Source organism: Onychostoma macrolepis, chromosome 06 (genome assembly GCF_012432095.1).
Source record: "Onychostoma macrolepis isolate SWU-2019 chromosome 06, ASM1243209v1, whole genome shotgun sequence".
NCBI classification, from domain to species: domain Eukaryota; kingdom Metazoa; phylum Chordata; class Actinopteri; order Cypriniformes; family Cyprinidae; genus Onychostoma; species Onychostoma macrolepis.
Window position 1 is genome coordinate 11,005,177 of NC_081160.1, and position 13,113 is coordinate 11,018,289.

General features: G+C 36.4%; 1 protein-coding gene across 2 annotated transcripts in view; it reads left to right on the forward strand.

Annotated features, from left to right (window-relative positions):
- The first annotated feature begins 718 nt into the window (after positions 1–718).
- The window catches only part of prkcaa (protein kinase C, alpha, a), a 133,667-nt gene continuing 121,272 nt past the window's right edge, over positions 719–13,113 (forward strand). For both annotated transcript variants that reach the window (XM_058778563.1, XM_058778562.1), the window contains exons 1-2: positions 719–1,082; positions 1,901–1,932. In XM_058778563.1, coding sequence (XP_058634546.1) covers positions 913–1,082; positions 1,901–1,932 — 202 coding nt within the window. In that variant the 5' untranslated portion in view covers positions 719–912. The remainder of the gene's footprint in view (positions 1,083–1,900; positions 1,933–13,113) is intronic.

Sequence of the window (13,113 nt, forward strand, 5' to 3'; positions counted from 1 at the left end):
GGCTATAACAAAAATGTTTGAAAAACATTGCCTGTGTCCCTCAGAGCGATTATTGCGGTCAATAAAACTGAAATTGAATCATAACATTTGAATTGGAATTACTTTTGAATTATAATCAGTAGGAAAACGTGTACAACAACCAAGAAAGCAAAAATAAAATAAATAAATAAAATAAAAAATAAAAAATGTTTATATTGTCTCACATTCATTCATGTCTTCATGTTTATTCTCAACTTTTACCGAATAAACTTTTACCATTTTATCCTTTTACCGCAATAAAGTGTTTTCCCCTATTTCACTAGATTACACAACAGCCCAACCTCTGTCAAAAGCTTTGTCATTTAAAATAGTGTGTTGTACCCTTTAGCTATAGCTTTGCTTTTTACTAAGCCTTTTACTTGTGGTGGTCTATCAGCATAGTTTTTCATGTTTGAGGCAAGGATGTTTTGCGCAGGCACATGAAGAATCGAGACTGTGGACATCACGGTAAAGACCATCCTCCACAGAAGAATTACTGAGCAGAGATAGGCCTATGGAATAGCTCAGGATCTACAGGTACGAAAAAAGTGAAAATCCGAAAATCTTGTGGATTCCTCACCGAAACTTGCAGACAGGTTTCTCGACCGCCGGATGACGCTCACTGCACGGGACTCATGATCCAGGGGCGCGCGTTATTATCCACTCCCAGCAGAAGGACACTTCAGTGACGTCACCTCAAGCGAGAAGGAAGCGGAGCGCTCGCTGGAAGCTGTCACACAGTAGTTGTGGCGAAAGCAAGAGAAACCCTTTCCGCACGCGCGCACCCAACTGTTGCGCTACACGGACAAACGGCAAGGCAGAAAAACAACGTTATACTTACCTGACAGCAACTTCCACATACTCTGCGGGGAATTATTCTCTCCTGTTTCTGCAATGGCTGATGTCATACAAAGCAACGAGCAATCCTCATCTGACGTTGCGAATCGATTCGCCCGTAAAGGTGCTTTGAGGCAGAAAAACGTCCATGAAGTGAAAAACCACAAATTTATTGCGAGGTTTTTCAAGCAGCCGACTTTCTGCAGTCACTGCACTGACTTTATTTGGTGAGTAGATCATTTTACACACTAATCATTGCAATATCGGTATAAGTTTAAACCTTATTACAGTGCTACTGTAGATCTGGCAGCTGGCCTGTTACCGGGGGTACACTAGGAACAAACACTGGTTTAAGCGTTTAAGAAACTCACTGTTTCCAGTTTAGCTGTCTTCAGAACGCACATGAATAAACACGTTGAGAGTTTACTGGACTGTCACACAGAACTGCTTCACACAGCTCATGCGCTTTAACTTGCTTTCGTAACAGATATGTATTTTGTTTTTGGACAGAACTAAAGCTAAAGTTTGGACAGAACTAAGTTGCAGACTACTGCCGTATTCTGCATGCCTCACGTTTACTGGAGTTGCCATGATTTGGGCGTGATCAGTTTGTCCAGGCTTACAGTGTGGCATTCAGCTGCTCAGTCAAGTCATTGCTTCACACTTGTTGATAGTTTATTTAGTAACTTAAAAAAGTTAAAATAGGAATTAGGGGCTCAGATGTGAAAAATGATTAACACAGCTTTTTTTTGTATTTAATAATATTATTATTATTTTTTGTTTTTGAAAATGCAGGTGTGGTCTGCTTTAATGATTAAATTTATGGCTCCCTGTAAAAGTGACTGTGAAAGCACATGCCCTTTTATTGTTTCCCTATATGTGCATTGATACAAATCAAACATTAGATGCCATAGCTGTCCATGCACCTTTTAATTAAGGGATTGCTTGTTCAGTGGAAGAGAATTGATAGCTAAAAGCCCATTAAAGGATTTAGAAAGGCAGATCTCTAATGCATTGTTTTTTTTCCCTCTCTACTCTTCATCAGGGGGTTTGGAAAGCAAGGATTTCAGTGCCAAGGTAAGCAGTCATAGATGGATTTTGCATGTCCTGCTTATTCTCTGAACAGTCACTTGTATTGATCCCAGCTTAAGGAGATAATGCCGTGGTCCTCAACACAAGACATCATCTTGAAACGTTTCCTTTCCACAAATGATCACCTTAGCCAAAGAACAAGCAAATGTTTAAGATTGTAGTAGTAGTCAGTAGTCACTGTTTTTGGTGATTGAGGCCTAATAGCAGGCAAGTGATTAGTGATTAGCAGGCAAAATGTGAGCAATAATGTCTGTCATAAGCATCTCTTGGCTGGCCTTGAGTTAAACTACTCTTGTCTTAAAGACAGAAACCCAATAGCTGTTTGGTACCTCATTGAAAAGTCTCTCACACAGTAGTGGCGAGCGGCGGGGGGTGGGGGTTCATCTACAGAAGCTACTTACAGGTGTATGAACCACCCATTTGAGTAACATGCTCTTTTAAATTGAATAGAATTTTTACATTTAAAATTTTGAATATTTTGCCCACATTTTACACTTGTGCAGTCACATTTGCTGTTGCCTTGCAGAATTTTCACAATCAGTTTCCCATGAGGGCAAGGAAGTTCACTATGCAGATTTTGTTCATGTTCAAAATGGTCACACAAATTTGCTACACTGACCAACAGTGACTTCTGTGTGAGCTGTTTTCATACATCTAAACGCTGTTGATAATGGGTCTTTTTGAATGCTAAATGTCGCTGAGATTTAAATCTGAAAACTGAATACTAATATATAGAAGGAGCATGCAATACACACAAATACAGTACAAAACACTAAAATAATGCAATAAACATCCATTACAAGATAAGATGTAAAATAAAACCTTAATGTACATAGCCAATAAGAAAAAATAAAATAAGAAGAAACAGTTTTTTTTTTTACTGTTAAATATTTTTTTTTTTTTTTTATTTAAATTTTTCACAGTGCTACTGTACACATGCAGTGTGGTCACATGCATTATGATTCCATGTGTTTTTAGTGATTGAATCACAATACATTTACCCCATTTGTGAATAGACATGCTCACTTTATACTCACTACCTAGCCTTCCGTTTGAATCAATATTAAGGCCAAAACATGAGGAAAAAATTCAGAAATTCTGATTTTCATTCTATATACTTAAGTCAGAGTTTTACTCAACTGATCAGATAATTAAAATATTTGACATGCAAATGATAAGGATAAGAATGAGATTATCATGAGTGTATTACTCTTTTCTTGGGCCAGATGCTGCCAGCAACCTAAGTTGCCAGTCCCTTGATAATTCTGGTGCTTTGGTTGCAGCTATCTCTAGATGTGTGGAGTATTATCCTCAGGAGTCTACATTTCACCTGAAAGCTGAGCTTTTGACATGAGATCATCAGCTGTGGTTCAGCTGCCGATACTTGCTTGGCAAAACTAATTTCGATTCCAGCACCCTGGCCCTGCAGGTCTCTTTTCACATTGTTTAAATTATCAGTGTGAGTATCACTGTCAGTATTAGTGCCAAAAATTTAGCACCAGAAGTTAAAATGCATAGAGTAACATGTGCGTCCTTCTGCTACGGATACATTGCAAGAGACAGAAAGAACATGGGCTGCTCAATTAAGGCAATTTTTTTCCCGAGACATACTAAACTGACAAATGTGTTTTCCGTTCTGCTTGCAAAGCATCAGCCCCAGTTGTCTAGCATTAATAGTGATTCTGCAGATTATGCAGATGGAGTCCATATGAACTATATACCAGTCTTCATTTTTAAGTAAACTCAAGAGCTGTTCCTACACCCAGATGCAGAATAAAGCTTTTATACAAAAAAAGAATGAAATCTGGTGTCAAAAACACATTTGCAACTAATATCTTAGGTAAAAAGATAAACTGGACGTAGACCTCTGTGTTCTGATGGTTTTTATTGATTACAACATTGCACTAAAGAAGCTTTCATTGAAAAGCTGTTCTGCTTGTGGTTTCAGGTTCAAGGTGGTACTTACTAGTACTTGACATTGTTAGCAGGCATCTTTTTTCAACCCTCCGTCTCTCTCTTTCTTTCTTTTTCACTCTCATTTAACGGAACTTCGCTGAAGTGGTTTTAAATAATGTGTGTAAGGATTAACACACATACTGTACATGTATGCAGTGTATGAGGTCTACATTTTATGAGTTCCACGAACAGTGTAGATTCTGTTTTGTAGGTCTGATTAGGGAATAGCTTTTATCAGCATCTTGGAGGGAGACCTTGTTTTTCACGTTCATGGCAGTTGCTGGTTAGGGTGAATGTCAAATAAGTGTCCAAGGTAAAGAAAATAAAAATATCATTGTAGAAATGTAGTTTAAAATGCATGTGCAAAGTTCCTTTTTGTTTTGTTTTTTGATTTTTTGGTATTCATGTTAGTTTCACATGGTTTTGAAAACTTGTACTATTTTCCCAAAAATGTGTTATAAACATCAATTAAATTAAATAGTTGTTTTCCACACAACTGGATAACTTTTTTAACTTTGATAAACTTTTTAAATATATTTTTGAGTATGTACATTACACATGTCATGAATTATGTAAAGAATAATTGATGATGGGCCATTGAGTTATTAGAAAATAATGCACACCTAAGGTGGTGATGCCGTTACACCTCGGGTTTCCATTATTTTCTGGTCAGGGTTTGTCATTTAAACACTCTTGTGGGTAGGATTAATTTAACTAACTGGTTCCAACTACTAGCTACTAACTAATTTCAACTACTTCCAAAACATAATTTTAGACCTAGTAACGGAGGATTGAGCAGTTGATAGAAGACCTAATGCAGTTATTAATTCAAATTCAGTTATTAGAGACAGAGAATCTCAAGTTATTGTTCATGTTTTCATGTAATAACTTGTGTAATTCATCTGACTCACTGTGATTTCAAATATTATTTTTAGTAGTCGCCTTCTTTTCAGATAGTTAGTCATTAAATCCTCGGCTCCATAAACACTGCAGGTGTCACAATGGTCACAGATATGGAGGTGTACCTACACCAAGCTGAGTGTCCACCAAAAAAATAAATAATTATAAAATAAAATCTTGCTCACAGATAACAGAATGTGTGAGTGGGTGAGTTGTAAAGTTTGTAATTAGTCCATCTATTTCCCCCAGCCTGATCCATTATAGACCAATTTCTAGAATGTTCAAAAAAATGGACAGCCAAATAAGACAGTTGCAGGAAAGTGGAGTCATTGCTTCCACTCACGTGACTTTTCCCTAGTTATCCACAATTACCCCCATCAAACACGTCATGCCATGCCATTGGGGCACTTTTAGAACTTACAGAGTTGAAGGGAGATATGAAAGATTCTTGCTTCCGTCAGAAACTTTACCCGCCTGTGTCACTGTTTGATTGAAAGTGTTACCTTAAAAAAAATGAGTGATTTATATGATTTCATAATTTGAGCCAGCACTGGGACTGAGCCAGTTCTACTCTGCATGACTGCTGCAGGAACTGCTTTCCCATATCTATTTCATATCTGTTTTAAATATGCATTGCATTCAGCACAGTACACTTGGATTTCTATTCTATAGTCATGCGTCCTATGTGCTCTTTAAAACTCTTTAAAAAAGCAGTTGTTTTTAAAAAAATATATAATAAAGATATTGCTTAAATTGTTGCCACTCTGGTGATCTTGCTCTCTGTAGCTGGGTTTCCATCTAAACATGAAGCCAATCTTTTTCAAAGTTAGCAAAGAAAAAAAAAAAAAAAAAGCGAATTAGTTGCATTTCCATCAAGTTGTTTGAGTGGATGACAGTGGTATTGGTAACCTTATACCCAACTGTAAATAAAAATTAATTAGTGGAAACAGCCAATATTTCACGCCGGTTTAATGTTTTGTAATGCTTTGTAAGAGTTTATTCATATTAACTCTTTTCCATGCAAGTCAAAAACCACCTAAACCAAGTGTAAACTTTTGTAACTTTTTTTCTTCGAAATTTGGCATTTCCATCACTCGTTTCTGATGTGATACTTCAAAATGCGCATAAAAACAGGGTAATGGAAACATGACTAGTTACATTGAAAATAGCGTTAGATTTGCTTTTCAGCCTAGCAGGTTAAACTGCTGAATTTAGTGATATAATTTAAATGATGGCCTTCAGAAGTGACTTATAATGATTTTCCATGCAATATGTCCAATCTCTGCAGTAAAATCGCTTACCACTTACCAAAGTAGTAGAATTGAGCAGGAGTGTCATTACCAATTTTGGATTATATTTCCAAGACGTGCCACAAAGGAGGAAGGAATCAGCTGGAAAAATTGTATAAAGTCTCAATGAGAGACAAAGAGAAGACCATTTTCATACAGTGCCACATAGAAAGAAAGAAAAAATACACTAGGAGATACACTAAGTTTAAGTACGAAAATACATGTTAGACTGTTTTAATAACCTCTGCAGATGTCCAGATCCTTGATCATTGTTAAGAGCACTTTAATGCAGCATATGGATTTTTCTGCACTGAACTGCAACTCCATATTTAAGCTGAAATCCTTCAGCCATGCATGAGGTGAGCTGCCCTCAGGCTTTTCATGTTAAATCTATATTGTTTGTTCCCTTTAGCATAAGTACACTTTTTTTTTTTTTAGAAAATGTACTCAGTAAGATAAATATTGTGACAGCAATTATGTGGAAAATTTCAGAGTACATTGTGGCAACGTTTGGGAAATCCGGATTCTAAATTCTGGATTCTGGTTATTTGTTTGTGCACAATAGGAAAGTACTCAATATTACATTTAGTAAAAATCATATCATGCACGATCAGTGCCTGAAGGTATTGCCAGTGCTGACAAAGTGTCACAAGGCTCTTTTATGCTGTGTTACATTTACATTCAATCCTAGAGGCATGTTTCTTGAGTTTGACAGTGTTAAAGGAAAACAGTAGTTCACCAAAAAATTTAAATTCCATCATTTACTCAGTGTTATATCATTCTAAACGGGCACACCTTTTTTTCAGTAGACAAGGCACTATTTATCCTAGCCTTCAAAAATGAAGGTAAAAACTTGGTACTTTAATTTCAGTAGAGACAGAAATTGAACAAGCAAAAAGGGTAAACAGGGAGCATATTTAATTTCTAATTCTAATTCAAAAGCTGAGGGTAGATATGCTTAATTGAATGTTTGATACTTCTGATTCATTAGCCGCTATAGATGAATAGCTACAAGAATAACAATGTGCAGTAAAGGTTGAGGTTAATCTCTTGACAAATATGGTTGAAGGAGGAAATAAGGTGTTACTTTGTCCCAAATTCTGTTTTCCAAATATTTTAGCTTTAAGGTTTAAATTTTATCATCAAAAATAATGTCTAATCTAATTAATTTTAGTTAAATGAAGATATTTATTATAGTTTCACTATTAGAAATTAACTATTTATTTTAAATGTTAACTTTGTATTTAATTAAATTATATTAATATATTAATTTACAACTTAAACTTAATTTACAACAATTTTAATCGAATAAAGTGCTTCAATACAGAGCTTCACAGATTTTTTATTTATTTTTTTTCAGCCAAAAATGTAATTTTGGTGCATGACTAGATTTTTTCATGTGCATTGACAGCTTTGTCATCTATTGATGCCTAGTTCATATCTTTAACCCAATCCTCTCTGAGAGCTTGTGCTTTTTGGATGATGCATGTATATGGGATGATCCAGTCATCTGTACCACTTTCTGAAAAGCAGAGCACCAAATGAGAAATCACCAGGAGCAACAAACCATCACATTTCAGATTCTGATATGAACATTTCACTCTAATGGATACTCTCTTTTGTGGGGGGATAAAAGGTATAAACTGTGCTTAAAAGATCAGTGGATTATGTGATTATCCCAAAAAGAGCTTTTGTCATGAAGTTCATAAGCTGTATATTATTTTGAAAGACAGTCATAAAAAAGTCATTATCATTAAATTGCACTCAGCACTAGATGTAATTTGCAATATTGCATTTTTCATTTGTAGCTAGTCAGATAGATTGAAAGAAACAGAAACATACTTGAATTCTTCCACGCATTTTTGTATATGAGAGAAAATGTTAGTGCTAGTGTGTCAATTCGTTAAAAAAAGTAAACTTTTTGAAAAAGTTTTCTTCAAATTAATGATTTGGCTTGCCTAAAGCAGCAAATGTTGATCTTAAAGGTCAACATACATTTGATAATTATTAGCCAAATGACTACAGAGGAACTTCCTGAACTGGTCTTGTTGTGATGGGACAAAAAACCTAGGACTAGTACATAGAAACAGCACAAAATCCAGTATGACAAAAGACTGATTTAAATGACACGTGGTTTTGTGGGGCCCTATCAGGTGAAATAAAAACTTGTCTCTGGGTAAAATTAGAGCTGTTCACAACAACTGAAGTCAGTACCACATAAAATGAATCGACTCTCCAAATCTTATATCAAATGCTGCTGAAAATATACCACAACTCAATGTAAATATAGCCTACCTAAACAGGACACCAAGTAAAAGTCTGTGATTCTGTGTTGGGTCATTGGAGCTCGACAGCAACAGCATTATAGTGCACAAACTGAAAAGAAAAGCGTTGTAATATCCGCAGCGACTGTACAGTCAGTCATTCTTCACTTCTGCAGTGTGAATATCATGAAGAGCTAAGGATTAGCATTCCAGATATTCACATTGGTCCTATTGAGTTATTGAGGAAGAGATGTTTAGATGCGAATGTGAAAGGGGGGGTTGGGTTTTCAGGGAAAGCCGCTTTATAAATGCACAGATCAAGCAAAGCTCTGCATTAGTGTATATTACTGGTGCATGTGCCTGTGCAAACACATTAGCCATGTAATGCATCCGTAATTGTGTGTGTGTGTGTGTGTGTGTGTGTGTGTGTGTGTGTGTGTGTATTTTATATATAAATATATACACACACACACACACATTTTTGGGGGATAATATTATTTGATGGGGAGACATGGATTCTTGTCTTTTGAAGGGGAGAGAGAGAGGTGGTTGGTGGGTTTTTGATGGGCGATAGATAACAACATGATAATTCAACAAATGGAAAGATGAAGGCTTTTGGCTTCCTCTTAAATCAGATCATCAAAGCAAATGTGTTCGTGCGCTTCTGCTGAACTGCAACATTATACTTCCACTGTTCATATTTCTTTGCACGATCATTTACGAAACAGGCATCCCTTTTTCTCTCTGGCCCGTTTAAACCTGACATTAAGATGTGTTTGACTTGATCCAATCACAAGTGTTCAAGCAAAACACATTACCACATTATTGACATTAATTATTATGTCTGATTCAAAACAGTGAAATAAAACCTGATCATGGATGATAATACTTCTGGACAGACATATATTTCGATCAATTCTGTAATTTTGCAGCTAAAAGTTATGTTACAGTTGTTTATACACATATATACACATTGTGTGGAAAAGTGCAATACAATAAAGAGACAGAAAAGGCTGGGGGGGGGGTACTATAGTAGGAAACGATGAGTGTTTAGATAAGAAACTTTTACTTTTACTTTTTAGTCAAGACTGGTGACATTACAAAACAAAACAACTTATCATAGCCTTGAGCTATCCAGAGTTGTGTTTCCCATACAATGACGTAATTTGCAGCTTAACCCTCTAGCGCCAAAGTCGCAAAATTGCGACAAGACGTCATACTTCATTAAACAGACTGTAGTTCCTAATATGGTGTAGTATCTCATTTGTATTCCCTACCACTAGATGGCAGACATGTAGTACTTGATTCTAGACCAAAATTGTTCGAGGAAATAGCAGAGCAAGTGAGCTATCGTGTCATTGATGCGGAAGCAGTTCAGTTCTTAGCGTCTGAGTAAATTGTGAGATTTGTGAGAGAAAATCGCCAAATGGCTAATAAAAAGTTGTACTGTGAGGACGTGTTGCAAATGTTATTCGCCTATTCTGACTCTGAAGGGGAATATTTGCCTTTGGAAATGACGATCGGCCGTCTAATGATCGCGCATCTCCCGGTACATCTTTGCACGCGCAATGGCGCCACCGTAAATGGCGAGAGTGTTCACAAAGCACCATCAAGTGATAAGTGATAATTTCGAGCCTTGCCCAACGGGGATGAGGGTGGCAGGGGTGGACGTGGTCTTAGTGTCCATAGGAGAGGCATCGCGTTGCTGATGGTCGGCCAGACTGCGACTTTTTTTCTGATCGCGCGCGCGCTCAAAGGGCCGCCGGCAGACAGTACAGGTGCAGTCAGTGAGGGGCAGGTCTGTGCGCTGTGCCATGCAATGAGAGGTACCATACTCTCAAGAACTATAAACTGTCACCTAGATACCTGATTGGGCAGATAGCTGGTCAACTGATCAAAAAATAGGTACATGTATTTTACTATGGCACAGTAATATAGTAATAATTTACTACTTTCTCCTGTTTTACTGTTGATTTCCTCTTTTCATGATCATTTGGAATGAGGATAAAAAGACAAAAAAAATAAAAAATAAACATGCAAATAAGTTCAAACATCCATTCAATATCTGTTATTTCCTGAATATTACTGATGAACTGATCAAAAAGTAGGCTACTGTTCACATGCGTTTTACACATAGTATAGTAATATAGTAATAATTTAGTACTTTCTCCTGTTTTATTGTTGGTTTCCTCTTTTCCTGATCATGTGGAATGAGGATAAAAAGACAAAAAAAACTAAAAAAAACATGCAAATAAGTTCAAATATCAATTCAATATCTACTATTTCCTGAATATTATGAAATTCAAGAGGACCGCCCCCTGATGACATCATAATATGCAAATTAGATGAGTATATTTACACCCCACATAAACTTTAGGTCATGCCCAACATTTTTCTATTTTACAGTAGATCTCTATCTTTAAACCCTTTCAAGCTACAAGCTTTTGAAATCTTGATGTCAAAATCCAGCATTTTTAAAAAAAAAAACCCTGGCGCCTAAAGGGTTAATAGTACAATGCATTGTTGGAAAAATTTTTGTCACAGCTGTTTCCTGAAATAGAAGTATTTTTGTTGTACATTTGTTGTTGGAAACACTCTGGTTTAACAGTACAGAACTGTTGTTAATGACATCACACAGGTATTGGAGTAATAACTTCTGCTTATAATTGGTTTGATATTGAATTACTGGCAGGTTATTGCTGTAATTAAGGAGGACTACTTTGGTGTTTTTGTTCTCCATTGTTTTGAATTATTTACAGATGTTTGGTTTCATGACGGGTTCCCTCTCACATGGTTTCCCCAGAGTACTAGAGCACATTTACATGTGCTCACTCTTATTTTCATTCTGTTGAGAAACTTAAAGGTGTAAAATTATATTGGTGTATACATGGAAATATCTCTGGAATGAAATATATAGATTGTACTGCTTATTAAAGTCCACTTCATGCTATCAAGAATGTTCTTCTAACTACAGGTGGAGAGCTGTTCCAACCACAGTACTTTGTGATGCTATTTGCAAATGTTGGAAGTTGGAACTATGGTTTCGGAACTCACGGCCATAGTTGGCCAACAATGCTTTCGGGAAATGCACCCAAAGTTGATTCTCATGTACTGGCATGCACAGAGTTTATGTTTAATGATTTTGCAGATGATGGAGAGACAGCTGCTGTATACTCAGCAAATTACAAGAGACATATTAGAAAAAGAGGTCTTTTTAAACAAGTGGCCTCGAGACAATAGAAATTTATTTTGTTCTGGGCTCATAATCATAAATTTTGTGTGTTATCAGGAGACAAAAGCTTATGTTGCTATAGTGACTCTAAGGACAGTCTTTGTGAGCGTAGTCAGGGCTTTAGTCCTTCACTGTGATGAAGATTCAGTGAGGTGGAATTACTTTGCCAAAGCAAGCAGATGGGAGGTCCATTGTAACAAAGCTCTACTGCATAGCATAGCAGTACCAAATGTATACAATCTGAAACAGTGGGGTGCTAGAATGTTAAAGGGAGTTTGAGTGTTGGGTGAAACTTCAGGGCTCCAGAAAAGTAAATAAATAAATCAGTAAAGACTAGGGAGCCATTAGCTCCTTAAAAATTAATAGACTTTCTAGTAGACTAGTAAAATTAATTTAAACAGACTAGGGTTTTTGTAGTTGTATTTGGTATAAGTTTGTTCTAATTTGATTCATCCTACACTGAAAAAAAATGGTGCAGGATTTACAAACCAAAGAGAACATTGACGGAGGAATTGAAAAAAAGAAAGTGACAGTGCAAGTGGCTAGACGAGAGTAAATCTTGGTTTCGCTTTTCTTGATGGTGAGAGCTTTGTAAAATTATAGGCTGCAGTACAGATGCCAAGCTGGCCTTTGCTGCTGCTAGACTAGTAAATAATATCAGCTTATGTTTTTGCATTTGATGTTGATATAAAAGTTCTGCTGACTGTAAGGTAGGGCTATGCAATTAATCGAAATTCAGTTTTGATTTCAATTTCGACCTCCAACGATTATGAAAATATAATAATCGAGATAAATCGATTATTGCGCCCCATTCACCCCCTTTCCAGCAGTGCACTTTCACTCCAAAAAAGCCCATTTCCACGTTTAAATCAGTAAAATCATGTAACGGCTCTTAAAGTGACAGCGGGCTATATTCCTGCTGCGACTGTGTGCTTAATATTAATCAAACAAAAAAAGACAAAGACAAAATCACTCACTGCTCTTCACAGAAGGCCTTTTGTAGCTTTAATAAGAAACAAAGGAAGTTTAATTCTTACAGTGAAGACTATGCTGTTTTTTTTTTTGTTTTTTTGTTTTTACATTTGATTATTCAATTTCTATAGGCTGTTAACTGAACACTTGAGACTTGCATTAAAAAAAATTGGTTATATGGCCCACTAATAATTGTGTTAAATAATCGTGATTACAATATTGCCCAAAATAATCGTGATTATGATTTTTGTCATAATCGAGCAGCCCTACTGTAAGGGTGTTTTCACACCGAACCCAGACCCCTTTAAGTGGACCAAGAGGCAGACCAGGTGAAAGAGGAACTATCACAGTTCCTGAAAGAGGATTCAGATCCTTTTTTGGTCCACTTAAGCAGTAATGGTGTCTCAGACCTCTTTGTGTTCAGACTGTTGCTTTTTGGATCTAGTCCAGTTCAGTGTTTGATGGCTGACTGGCTGGAATATTTGTATCTTTTTCACAAAAATAAAAGTTTTGTACACCTTTGTAATATTTGTTTTGAATTGTTTTCCTTGTT